Source organism: Stylophora pistillata, chromosome 14 (assembly GCF_964205215.1).
Source record: "Stylophora pistillata chromosome 14, jaStyPist1.2, whole genome shotgun sequence".
Classification (NCBI taxonomy): Eukaryota; Metazoa; Cnidaria; class Anthozoa; order Scleractinia; family Pocilloporidae; genus Stylophora; species Stylophora pistillata.
In genome coordinates this window covers 748,108-761,944 of record NC_142532.1, presented here as the reverse complement: position 1 = coordinate 761,944, position 13,837 = coordinate 748,108, and the positions used below count along the sequence as shown (strand labels likewise).

The following is a 13,837-nucleotide window of genomic DNA, read 5'->3' as shown; positions in this document are numbered from 1 at the left end:
AATACAGGCGTTCTGTGGGAAGGATAAGTTCACCTTCTGTCCCGTCTTCATTGAGAGTAGAAATGTTGATTCTCTTGAACTCGATTTTTGGTTTGCTGTCTGGAATCTCTCCCGAAATGGGTTTAGAAAAGATCATGCGTTTTTTGGGATTGTAACCATCAACGGTCGTTAACTGTGTGTGTTCGGTATCTGTCATTTTGCTTTCTCGTTTTTAATAATTTTTTTCTATTTTTTCTATTTCTTTAAATCATTTTCAAACAGAAAAAATCTCAGTCAAAATTTGGGCAAAATTTCTGAGAAAAAAAAATCCGAAAATCCGAAAATCCGAAAATCAAATTTTTTTTCAAATTTTTTTTTTCAAATTTTTTTTTTTCAAATTTTTTTTTCAAACAGAAAAAATCTCAGTCAAAATTTGGGCAAAATTTCTGATTAAAAAAAGTGATCGGGCACCGCCCAAAATACAACTACTTACACCAGGACAGAGCCTTCGCTTGGTTGAGAATTTTTACTTTTCTAGACTGATTTTTCGCCATTCCACCTTTCTGATTTTCTGTGCCTTTAAGAACGGGTGTCCGTAACGCTCGAAACGTCAGCTTTTGTAATCGCTACGGTTGCCAATTTACCATTTCAACTTTGTTGATAGATCCAAATTAAAATATGAAAACATTTGTTCATTTCATATACTTGCAGTTTTATCAACAACTTATCTCTCATGAACAGAATAACGCCTGACTTAAGCTAATATAATGGTGATGTTTACAAAGCGAGTGGAAATCGAAGAAATTGTGATTTGTTTGTATTTGAGGCCGTCCAGCATGATTGGTTTATTTACAATTTATCTTGAATTAAGTCTTTATTGATATTAATCGATTATAGAACTCCATTACTTGTCTTTGGTACGTTTGCTTGTACTTGTCACTACAACTGCTACTTTAATTTCCCAAACAGCTCTATTTGTTTTACACGAAAGCAATTTCAATGAAACCCACTTTTTTATTATGATTATTATTATTATTATTATATTTTTATAACTCAGTCATTTGAAACTTTTACAGGCACATGTATGTTTACCTGAAGTATATTCCACTACCTTGCATGTGCATTGCATTAATTTATGCAAATAATCAACCACTCTTCTTCTTCAATTCATTTCTTTTTAGATTAGCTTTGCATAGCTTTACATAGTTTCCATATGCTTAAGGAATCATATACATCACATGCTCTGAAGCACTGTAAGGATAATTATTACACGACTCGGGCAGTGAGAGGGCCAATAACTAAAATCAACCAACCAAAATGCTCTATTGCCAGTCAATATTCTCTCAGTATTGGACCGGGCACTGTCCTGAATGGTCCCGAATGATACTGCACTTGTGTCCCTTTGAACTTCAGTCGTAAAATAAATCTCTTATTAACCAAGCTTGTATGTCTTCACATAACACCCCCACTTTGAGTCCCGCTGGGGACTTCTGCAGACGGCAAGACTGTAAAACAAATCCATTTAGCTCAAATTAAACTAAACCTTTGAGTTTCCATGTCACCAGCAGTCTACAGAATATTGAGTGAGTAATTCAAACCATGTATCTTGTGGTTTAATTGTTTTTTCGACCAGTTTGGAATAAAAATTCCAACTGACCTATAAATGAATCAACCAAAAACAAATTTGTACCACAACATTTATAGAACGTACACAGTTTTTTTTACCACCCTCAAAAAAAGTGCATTGAAGTGCTTTTCCATAATCATTTCTAACCTGCTGAAATGGCTACAATGAACTAGCTGTTAAAAATTAACTAAATAAGCTCTTAACCAAACAGCACTTTCTCTCATTTAATCTTTTGGTTTGGAATGCTAGGTAGGTCTTACACTGCTAATCATCAGAATTAATGTAAAAAATACAGATGTAAATTAAGTGTTAATATATAGTCATTTCCTTTCCAGCTGCATGAACATGTGGGTCATCATAATAGATCATTATAATAATAATAATAATATTTAATAATTATTATTATTAATACATTATAATAATAATAATAATATTTATTATTATTATTATTATTATTATTAGTTTCATCATTAATATAATTAGTATTTTATTGAACTCACCAGCTCTGAGATTCCCTTCATGGTCTCAAGAGTATCAGTGAAAGTTATTGCCATTTGCATGGTCTCTGCTGTTATAGCTGTGGGTGTTGTCCCCGATTCCAAGGCAAGTGCTTTGGTAAGCCGGTGGTAGAGGACATGCATATTCAAGGCCACACGTAGAGTGTTTTTATATTTCTTCGAACCTGAAGAAATACTTGAATTAGCAACTGCACCCTGGCTGTCATCTTCGTTGGGCTTGCTGAACTTAAAGAAAAGCTCCTTGGCAGTAGCAGTCAGTGTGTACTTCAGTGCTGGTGTTGTATTATGTTCCACATATATCTTTTCAAATACATCGCCAAGAGATTTAACAGAAAACTCGTCAAGGGAGTCAGAGTTCTCTGCCATAGCTTCCAGGTCTAGATGTTCCGATCTTCTTTGATAAAAAAAGAGCAACCTCTCTGCCAGCCCATTTTTTGAGGCCACAATTTTTGGCCAAACTGACTCTAGGAACTGCTGAGGGGTGGTGAAAGCAAGGAGGGCTAGTTTAGCTGAAGTAACACCAACCCGCTTGCCTTTTGTTCCTTTTAGAACATACCAAAAATCTCCATCGTAACATTTACACAGGCGTTCCATTGAGAGGGTCGTCTGTGATATTGACTTTCCTTGATGTGTTAGTCTTTGCAGGAGAGAGTATGCCTCATCCACACAAAGGATTGGCACTGTAGATGCTGCAATAAAATGTACCAAATTGTTTCTATTACAATTAATATATGTTTCACCGGACAACTGAAAGTCAATTTGAACTAAAATTAATTTCGAATATTACCCATTCTACCCACTTACCCTCGATTGCAGAGTGAAGGGGCCCAGAAGGACCCCACACAAAACAGACAGGGATGCTCATTGCCTTGCTTTGGAGTGTAAATTGCAGATGTTTATTCTTGCCTAGGGCATTTTCAGAGAAAATGCCAATATTTTTAAGACACAAAGGAGTACACATCAAGAAATGGAACAAAAATATTGCATGTTATGTACCTACATCTGAGCCCCTCACCCAACTCCTGGGGATGGAGGGCACAAGTTCAGAGGTCCTTGAAAAGAACATTTAACCCTTAACACCCTAGCACTGGTTTGAATATCCTCTACACTATTCTTTGTACATTTGCTATGGTGTTGACAGGTAAAATTTGTTTAACAGTCAAGACAGTGAAGAGCTTCTTTAGTTGGTGATCATCTCCTTTATTCTCATGACCTTGACCCTTTCTTTCCCAAGATCTCATTCATAGTTCTCCTTACTTTCTATTATACAATGCATATCATGTAAGTTCAGAGAATTTATTATTTTGATCCACCAACAATCCCCTCATTGATATTCTTGTTTCTTCTCATCACCTGTCTGCTTGATATTCTCTAGATACAGTAAGGGGAAATTATTTCTTGGTCAGTGGGGAAGTGAAAGGGTTGATGTGTGATTCAAGAATGATATTGTGAGGAGAGAGGGTTAAGGGTTAAAGAAAATTTCAAAAGTTCATCTGCATAACAAACTGACAAATCTCTAATTTTTCAAGTAAAAAAATCTGTTAATCAAATCATTTAACAAGAGTTTTTTCCTTCGTTGATACATTAAGTATCATAACATGAACTTACTGCACACAAAAGATAATAATGGATGTCTAAAAATACCAACCTCCCAGGAAATGGTTTAATAGGCCGCTTGATGATGTTTCATCTATTACGATGCTGGTCTGAATTTTCTCCTCAACATGGCCCACAATTGGCTCCACGCATCCCTTCTGGCACACTGGTGTTTTTCCCGTTCCAGAAGGGGCAGTAGCGATGAGATGGAGATTTGCTTTCTCCTCGTAGGAACCAAACAGCTTTAAAGTTGTTTGGCCGAGCAAAGAGCTCGTCGACACCAAAGTTGAACAGAGAAGCATCTCGCTTGTGGTGCCATTGCTGCAAGTGAACGCAGACAGCCATTGACGAAGGCGTTGAGGCACAACTTCGTCGATTGGAAGAATAATTTGGCTTAGCTGAGATTGCAGATCCGTAGTCGATGTTACATTACTTTGAGTGTCCATGATATTAATACCGAGGATCAAAAAACTATCTTTGTACCTATAACCAGCTTCCTTTGATGGCGGGAAAATCCAGATTGATTTAACAGGCGCCTGCGTCAGCGGTTGTATTTTGGCGATTGTGGCGGGAAAGCGACGGAAAAATATTATTCACCCAAATGACCCAACTGGCCCAATGAACCCAACTGGCCCAGATAACCCAACTGGCCCAACTGTTACACTGACTGCGAAAAATTCCCCCGGTTTAATAGCTAACTGACAACCCACTGATTTAAATAGCCCAACTGGCCCAAATGACCCAGCCGGCCCAAATGACCCAACTGGCCCACATGACCCAACCGGCCCAAATGACCCAACCGGCCCAAATGACCCAACCGGCCCAAATGACCCAACCGGCCCAAATGACCCAAGCGGCCCAAATGACCCAACTGACCTAAATGACCCAGCCGGCCCAAAAATGACCCAACCGGCCCAAATGACCCAATTGGCCCAAATGACCCAACTGGCCTAAATGACCCAAATGACCCCGCTGGCCTGAATGACCCGACTGGCCCAATTAACCCTTCAAGCATTTATTATTCATGGAACTAACTAGCTGTCACGCTATCATTCCGCGATCGGCCGATGTCACGCAATTTTCGATAACCAGCACGCCAAGACATATTTTGGTTAACGGGCACACCAGGACACATTTTCGTTAACCGATACACCAGGACTCAACCCACAGAGGCTTTGCGGAAGATAAAGGAAGATTCTACAATCAAGGCCACCTCCCTTGACTTTGAACTTGTTCAGAGCATTGGCCAACAGACCTTTGAAAACTTAAGACCATTTTTCTGTGGTGTTCTGAAAGGTGCGTTGACAAAATTGTTTTTCCTTAGCTGTGAATTCATTTATAATTGTACGGTGCTTCATAATGTGACAGGGCTCGAAATTAAAAAAACTTCCAAGTCGCCTTTTGGCGACTATCAGAGAAAAAATGGTCGCCAAGTGTAAAAATGCAGTCGCCAGATAGTACAAGAACAGAAATCAGATTAGAGCCTTATTCAGTTGGCGTTGTTGTTCAGCTTCTGGTGGATTGTGGCTGCGATTGTGGGGTAGACCGAAATACTCAATCTTGAATGACTTTAAAACATGAAAACACAAAAGAAGAAACTCCGAAAGACTTTTGCATGACAATCTTACCTTAAGCAGTAAGCGAAAAAAGTAATAAGAACATCTCCAGGCTACTTTAGCAAGGAAAATATGTCACATCGCATGCAAGAAATCGTACGATACGAAGGCATCAAACATTTATCAAACATGGCGGAGAGGCATGTAGTACCAGACCTGTTCTCAATTGATTAATTTTAAATTCAGAAGCTTTTCAACATAATATTGCGCCCGCGATCACCATGAAGGAGCCACTGTAATATGTCGTCTCGGAAGACGCAATTTGAAAGCCATTTCAAGTTTTTAGCTTAAAGGTAAACGGACTTTATTTGCATTTCCTTCGGCAGAAAAGCAGAAACGCAGAAACGAGACTTAAGAAATTTTTCTCATCTACAATCTTTTATTTATCATAGGAAGTTAGTTTAGTCGCCAAAGTGGCGACTAAACTCGAACTTTCAGTCGCCAAGTTAAAAGTTTTAGTCGCATTGACGACCGTATCGGTCGCAATTTCGAGCCCTGTGTGATCAGGCTTCAAGTGGTGGCCAGAAGAGGGAACAAAGTCATTGTACAATGAGTGGTAAAAGTAGTTGGCATGCTTCCCCTTAGTTGTTGGTTGACGCTCCTCCACTCAAAATAAGAAACAGAAGTCTTGTATTTCCCCCAGTCCTCCTCTCCCTCCAAACGATGTTGCCTAGTGGTGACCATTTTGTTAACACCAAAACCAACACCAGACATCACTGAAATGGGGAGAGAGGGAGAAATGTGAACATGGGTACATATCTCATCCACGTAAACACAGAATAGTTGTTGATTATGAAGTCAGGGCTGACCAGGTAATCTTTTCAGGGTCTTCACCTATACTTTCATACTACATGATCAACTATTACTCCTGGACATAAAATCTTTGATGTCAACACTAGTTGCAAAATAATTAGACTTAATTTTGGTAGATAGAATGTCTTGTTGAAGGGGGCAGCTGTACAGAAACTTCTATTGATTGGTATTGCATGTGTACGTTGTATTGTTTCTTGTCTCACACCTGGCTGAAACTGACCAGGGATAAATAGAAATGACTTGTATTATATCTCCTATATCACTACCACTTCTGCCACTACCATTTCTATTACTACAACTACTAATAAATTGTATGTGAACTTATCAGATGACAATGAAGTAAGTGCCTCTGGAAAGAATACAAAGGCTCCTTTGGGTGTGGAAGTTCTTTATGGGGCCTTCAAAAAGTGGGGCTACCAGACACTCTTTCAAGAGGACCTTTGTTGGTACGATGTATGGGGAAGTGTGTTAACAGATATCGAAAGGAGGACTATGCCTAAAACAAATTCTGAATACCAAGCGAGGTGAGTTGTTTTTAGAATCATAGGTTTAGTCCCACCAGCCAAGTGGCCCAAGCTACGGAAGCTGATCTCTGTCTCCTTAGCATGACGCATCACTAACTATTGCCTTCTTTCCACGGATGAGCCTTAAGTCTATTATAGGTAAATTCCAGCTGGTTCCGTTGACAGTTTCTTGTTACCTAATTGAATGACAGGAAGAAGAAAAACAACGTGAGAATAAAGTATTTTGTCCAAAATCACAACATCTCCATCCAAGTTCAGCTTCCACCCCGCCAAGCCCAGTTGTTCGAAAGCAGATTTAGCAGGTTAAAATTTTGATCTGGGTATCTTGTTTCCTTTGTTTTGGAATAACTTCCTCTATTCGTTTTAGAGCATCCAATCACCAAATTGTAGACAAAAATAACTATACTGAATTTTCTTGTCAAGCTTTCACTACCATGGGTTGTCTCAACTCAGCTTTGAACAACCCAGCCGTGATCTTTCAATTTCAAGTCTAATGAGCAACAAACAAGAGTTCCATTAAAAGTATAATGGATGTGGAAAATTCCAGCCCGCAAAATCTGTACAATAATGTCAGGGAGTACAGAATTGGTGAAGAATTGTGTATTAACTTTAACTTGCACTTTTTTTCCTGTTAATGTTGTTTGTAATTCGTGTGAGAGTTAATTAAGTCTGAACTATTTCAAATCAGGTGGAAAGAATTCGAGGAAAAGAGGGCACAAAAGATGGTTGATCTTGTCGGGATTACACATTTTTCCTGCACCGTCTTGGCCAGAATTGGAAGGACCAATCATTATGACAGTCCTCACAAAATTTGTCTCAATGGGCAGTTTTACAGCTGGTACTTCTTTGACCACATAAGAAAGGTGTATACTGCCTTAGAAAACAACAGAAAAGCCAAACCATTGGTGTCGTACATGCATTTCAACACGGGACATGAGATGACCGGGACACGGATGATCAACATGGATGCCGGTATGGCAAAGTTTTTCACGGATATGGCCTCGTTACCAAACACCTTGACTGTGATTTTTTCTGACCATGGTCACAAAATGACTCCATTCAGTTACACTGAAGAGGGAAGGAGAGAGTTATTTGATCCCGTGTTCCTCATGATTGTCCCGGATGGAGTTAAGGAAAAACTGGGTCCAGAAAGGATGGGAGCCTTGGTAACAAACCAAAAGCGCATCTTTATGTTGTACGATGTTCACAATGCATTCATGAGTTTGCATGATTCTCAGAAAAAGAACTCGAAGGATTATTTAGTTACAGGTATATTTTCAGAGATTCCAGAAAATCGCACTTGTGCAGACTTGTGCATGCTCCCCTTAACCAGATGCAAATGTGAAGGTTTCGATGAAGCAATTCCAGTGAAAGATAATGCAGACGATCACATGTGGTTGGCAGAATTTGCAATTGGACACATTAATGATGCCATTCAAAAGCAATACATGGACGGTAAGATATGTTGGAATTTTTTTTTTTTTTTTTTTTTTTTTTTTTTTGCTCTGTTTTGTTTTGTTTTTTGCTCTGTTGACCCTACATTTAATGGGAAACGAAAGCAAATTATCACTTAAGCTGCAATGCATTTTGATCAAATTGAAGGAAATGAGGGAGGATTGGTAGGGTGTAACGAAGCAGGTTGGGGTGAGGCGAGGTAAGCTAAAGGGATGGAGTGAGATGCATGGGTGCGGTTGGGCTAGGTTAGTTGGGTTGGGTGGTGTTTGGTATAGCGAGACTGGTAAGGCGGGTAGGATTAGTCAAGATGAGGGTGGAGAGGTGAGAGGGAAGTTAACCTGACGAGAGTCGAGATTAGATTGAACGAGGTAAAGTTATTTGAATAAAAACTAGGCGAGGTGAGATCAGTTGAAAGGAACTGAGCTAAGGTGAGGTAAGATGAAGTAAGGTAAATCAAGGTAGGGTATGAAGAATTGCAGTGAGATAATGTGCCTGACCGGCTCAAAGAAGTAAAATTCATTTTGTTTTAGTTTCATTTCTTTTTTACCCACTCTTGTTAGGAAATGGTGATCCAAAGAATAAGTATGGCTATGGAAACTGCCAGCGCTTAGTTGGAAAATCATTTGAAAAGGTTGTCAAACGATTTCAAGGAGAATACATCGTAACTACCATGGACATTCACGTGGTCCCTCCAGTCGGATTCCCAGATGACGAAGTCTATCGAGTCTCTGTTAGACAATTTGCGAAACCAAAGCAAGGTGTAGTTTTCCTTAGTTCTATCCGGCAAACGATGTATAACAAATTTGCCTCATGTGCAGATAAGTCCGTAGATATCAAGCTCTGTGCATGCGCCAAAGAGCAAACTGCTAACGCTTCTTAGAAAGAAGTGCTGTTTGATAATAGAATACCGCGCAAAATGTTTGGTTCGGACACAATTGTGAGAGACTTGGATTCCAATTGCTTATTATTTTTACGAAGGAATTATGGAACATTTTCATTTGCAGTAGGAGTGGCCAATGTTTGCACAAATGTAGCCTATACATTTGAGCTAAGAGGCTCTATGGATCAAAGGATATTCTCCAAGACTTTGCCTATTAAGCGAGAGTTACTCCCAAAGACATTTTACTTTTTGACCTCTGTGTACAAGTACATCTCAAAGGTAAACGAGCCGTTAGGATTGAAAGCAAGCGTTCAGATTAAGAAGGATGGATCTGACACTTTTAACAATTTAGGAATCTTCAGTGTGTCATGACAGTTAGATTGGTATTGTGTGGCTCGTGGCTATGCAGGATGAATTTATTGATTTGACTGGGATCAGTGAAGGGAAGTCCTACCCTGGTACCTTAAGCGGCCGTAAGTCGCCTCGAGTTCTTACTTCTAAAAATTTCCAAACACCTAAAAATATGTGTAAAAGAATATCCTGAGAGTTACTAAGGAAGAAGCACAGGAGGCGGAAAAATTAATGCGTGTGACCGAGTCGCGCTTGACTTCAGTTTTGAATTTGATTGGTTGGGAAGGTGGTGCCAGTTATTTTGACCAATCACAGAGTGTTATAAGGCAGAGCCAGTGACTTTAATCTTTGACAATGAATTGGAAAGTGCTCAGAAATGTTATCACGCAAACTTACTCAGGAACCAATAGGCGCTGTATACCACAATACTTACCCCAACCCTACTGCCCTATATATTCTCTAATAGACGTGTCGTTCTGCTGGCTGAGTGCCAGGACGGGTAATGATATGATAAAAAAATTCAAGGTTGCCATTAAAAAAACAATGAGGACAATTATGAAACGTGCTTGTTTTTGCTCGTTTTATTTTTGTCCATGCACAGGTATTGAGATACGAGATGTGGAGAAAGAAATCTTCAGAAACTGTTTAAAGCGTGATGCCGTGGTGTTTTTAAATTTTCGTTAATATAATCGTTTCAGTTCTTGCGGTGCATGATACTACAGAACACGTTTAACATATCACAGGCGGCCCAAAGCTCTCTTTGAGAACCACACAAGGAACACAATTTGCATATTTATAAGGTTTTGTATGGGATTTTCCACAAGATATCCACAGAGATAGTTAAAAGTGAAAATATTAAATAAAAATGGCTTACCTTGTTCCATACGTGTGTTGTTTGCTTCTGGTGTCGTTATTTTACCGATTTCACTTGATTAAAGCGCTTTTTTTTAATCCTGGTTTTCTAACACATAAAGACCTTCTCTTTATGTGGTAGAAAACCAGGATTAAAAAACCAGGATTAAAAAAAATTAAATTAAATTGTGTTGAAGACATGTTTCTTAAGCGCGAGAATATTTTCCGGTAAAAGAAAATCCTTTTTTTTTCACATCAAATGTGGAAAAAAAAATTGGAAAAAATTTGGTGATGTTAAAAAAAAGGTTTTTTTTGCGGGAGAATATTTAAAACTGATGCACAGACTGCACCATGGAACTCATCTCGTTTCCAAGTTTTTGTACACACGTTGCTCGAACTTCTGACGTCTGATTATAAACTTTATAATCAGACGTCATCTAGACTCTTTAAACATTCTTCTCCCTACTTTGCTACATTCATTCTCGCGCTTAGAGAAACATGTCTTCAACACAATTTGAGTGACATAATGGGTTGTTTTATCACGCGAGGCATTGCGTGACGAATATTTCCGCGCTTGGATCATCTGCTTCTCAAAACCATTAGCCAAATGTGGAAAAAAATTTTTCTACAACTTCTATGTCGAGGCCTCGAAAATGCTTATGAGACGAAGGTGTTACAAAATATGCGGCATCTTTGTCGAGGAAAGCGTTTCCGAGAAAACCCAGACCACGAAAATTTGTTTACGACATTTCAAAGAGAACCATGGTAATGCGGAGCGATTTGTTTTGTCTTTTGGCGGCGCCGGGAGACTCAAAATCTGAGATCGTAGCAAAGGAGACGAAGATGTTACAAAATCTGCGGGATCTAAAAGTCGCTGTTATGCGTAATGGTGGCGTACGAGTCAGTGTTTTCATTTCCTGCCAGCCATTCGGAATTGATGTTTAGGTTTCAGATATCCTCGTATTTTTGAATTGCCTCGATGGCACACAAGCAGGCGAAGCCTATGGCAAGCCAAAGCGGACAAAAGCGTATCGAGTTTGACACGCGATAGTTGAGTTGTATACACGATAGTCTAAAAGACAATGCGATACTCGAGAATAACTCTATTTGGTAGTCGGAATAAGTGAAGTACAATTGAGATTTATAAGCGGTAGTCGAGAATTATTAGCAATAATCGAGAATATTCTAAACTTAAGGTGGCTCACAATAGTATTAGGACTGGGTTCTAGCAGTGCGAATCACGCGCGTCACTCGCGGGATTTTTAAAAGCCATGGCCGAGGTAAACAAACATGGCGGCGCGTAATTTTTTTTGCCGAACTCTATTCACGTCTAGTATTCAGGGTAAATCGCATTTTTACGAAACTTTTAGCCGCCAAAAGTCTTTATTTGTACTATTAGCTAAAGAAAATATTGCTGGCCGATCGGCATATGTTGTGCCGAGAAGAAAATTTTATAGTTTTTATGTACGCGCTGCGATCGATTGTAAGGACCCTGGAGTGGACTCCGAAATTCCCGAGACCAAACCAAGCACACTTTTACTCCTTTATCTTTCCTGGGATGGCTTTGTAAGTGGCTTTAGTTTACTTAATCCATCGGTGGTCTATGCTGGAGAAAATGACGAAAACTCTGTCTGTGCCAATTCTGGTCACCATAAAGGTCGTTTTGCGACAAAAAGACGCTTGAGCGTGTTGAAAAACCTTGCAAGGGTAAGCGAGAAAAAATCTCAGGAAAAACAAAATGATATGAAGGAATAGGACATTGAGCCCCCCAGGAAAACAGTGACTAGGTCAAAACAGGTAAGTTCTTTCTTGGACCAGTAGATTGTAACAAATAAAATTGAAGATATCGCCGTTTCTTTCGAGGACTTCAAAAGTAATCATTCTCTATTCATAGCAAAACATCGAGGAAGAGGACGCTCAAATGTTATCAGGCACACGAATCGCCAGCATGGAAGTGCTGAAAAATGACCTCAAGTCTTGTTTACATTGTCAAGCAGGTGAGGAAGACTTTGTGGACTTTTTCAATTGTAAAAATAGGCCAAGGAATAAACTGTTAGCATAAATATTGAGTTCTGCATGTACAGAAGTTGTTGTACAAGTTGTTTTCCTTCTGCAACCATTATGAGGCTTTATGAACAATTACTGCATTAAATATTTACTGCTTGGAAAAAAACTGTTATACAGTCAGCTTCCATACCAGAGTACACATTCAATATTTCTTTCATCAGAGCACAATAAACAAGTCCCCCCTTTTGTATTTCATTAAGAACAAGAATAACTATATGTAAACAAATGACCACTGAAGTCAGAGAAATACTATTTTTCTTTGGCTTTAAAGTTGTATTTACCTTTTCTTAGATTCAAAAGAATGATTTCAAACAATAGAAAACTAAAAATTAACTTATCAAATTATTGTAAGAAAATATTGTACAGCATAGTCATTTTAAAAATGTAATCATATGCCTTATTGTCAAGGTGCAAAAGAAATACTTCGAAATTTGTTTGCTACTCATTTCAAATTTTTGACAAATGTGTGGCAAAACTCGTTAAGTATATGAACCTTTTTACTGCACTACCTTTCTTTAATAAGAAATGGATAAGCATTCTAGTCTTCTCGGATAAGGACGAATAAACCGTTGGTCCCGTCTCCTGCATCTATTAATTAGTTAATTTGTTAGGCAGGAGACGTTGAAGAACCCACTCACGAGATTACTTTGATGTGGTGTGGCCTGTTTACTGGGAATTGGATGGAGCGGGCTCTTCAAATAAGTTTCCTTCAATTGTTTGTAAACTCCTGATGCAGTCTGGCCAAAGTCTCCCCGAAAAGTGTTGTGATGCGCATTTGATCATATCCACATGTTAATTTGCGCAACATAAATATTAAATTATTATCATTATTATTATTATTATTATTATTAAAATAGAAATTTAAAGCCGACATACATCAGTCTCAGCAAACTCTTTGGAGACATCAATTTTACACCGCGTATAACAAAACAGTGCTTTAAAACGTGTTTAAGGTTTGTTAGTTGTGAATCTGTTGGTTATGTATTGAGTGAACACAGGTCAAAGAAATATCTTATAAACATTTAACAAAATAGAAAATAAAACTGTGTGAACACGCGTAACGTGTGTTTAAACTAAAAGGCTTGGGATGTTATTCCATCCTTACCAAAGCTAAGGGGGACGTCATTTTTGTACTCTTTTTGGAAACTGTGGCATTGTTAGTGTAAAATTCTCGATTCTCTAACACTCAAGTTGATTTGGTCTTTTTTCTATTTTCACTTTTTAAACGACTTTACAGTATGACTAGCACATGTCTCTTGGGATGTTTTGTTAATCAGCTTTACATGCGGCAGGTTACTCAGCTGTCCATGTCACACCTAACCAATGGATCGCGTTAAGTTACGTAAAACGGATCTTGCATACAAAATATGATCCTTAACTACGACATGGTGAATCTTTCAAAATTACTTCCTTCCCAAAATCTCATATATTCCCAAGATATTAAAAAAAAGGAACAAGACTGACAGTATAAATTTGCAAAGATCCTACTGACAAAATTAGAATTACAATTAGGACGAGACCTACAAAGAAATAATCTTTGAAGACTGTTACTCAACAAT

The 13,837-nt window shown here is 38.6% G+C and overlaps 2 protein-coding genes across 2 annotated transcripts; one reads left to right on the top strand and one right to left on the bottom strand.

Moving 5' to 3' along the window:
• Positions 1–492: 492 nt before the first annotated feature.
• On the bottom strand, positions 493–4,202 carry LOC148716059 (uncharacterized). Its single transcript, XM_088744727.1, has 3 exons — positions 3,773–4,202; positions 2,107–2,813; positions 493–1,484 (listed from the first exon to the last, which is right to left on the bottom strand). The coding sequence occupies exons 1-3, from the start codon at positions 4,164–4,166 to the stop codon at positions 1,389–1,391; spliced, it is 1,197 nt and encodes a 398-aa protein (XP_088600853.1). The 5' UTR covers positions 4,167–4,202; the 3' UTR covers positions 493–1,388.
• Positions 4,203–4,887: 685 nt separating this feature from the next.
• LOC148716058 (uncharacterized) lies at positions 4,888–10,242 on the top strand. Its single transcript, XM_088744728.1, has 4 exons — positions 4,888–5,016; positions 6,478–6,673; positions 7,362–8,128; positions 8,689–10,242. Exons 2-4 carry the CDS (start codon positions 6,642–6,644, stop codon positions 9,006–9,008), a joined length of 1,119 nt encoding a protein of 372 aa, XP_088600854.1. The 5' UTR covers positions 4,888–5,016; positions 6,478–6,641; the 3' UTR covers positions 9,009–10,242.
• The last annotated feature ends 3,595 nt before the right edge of the window (positions 10,243–13,837 follow it).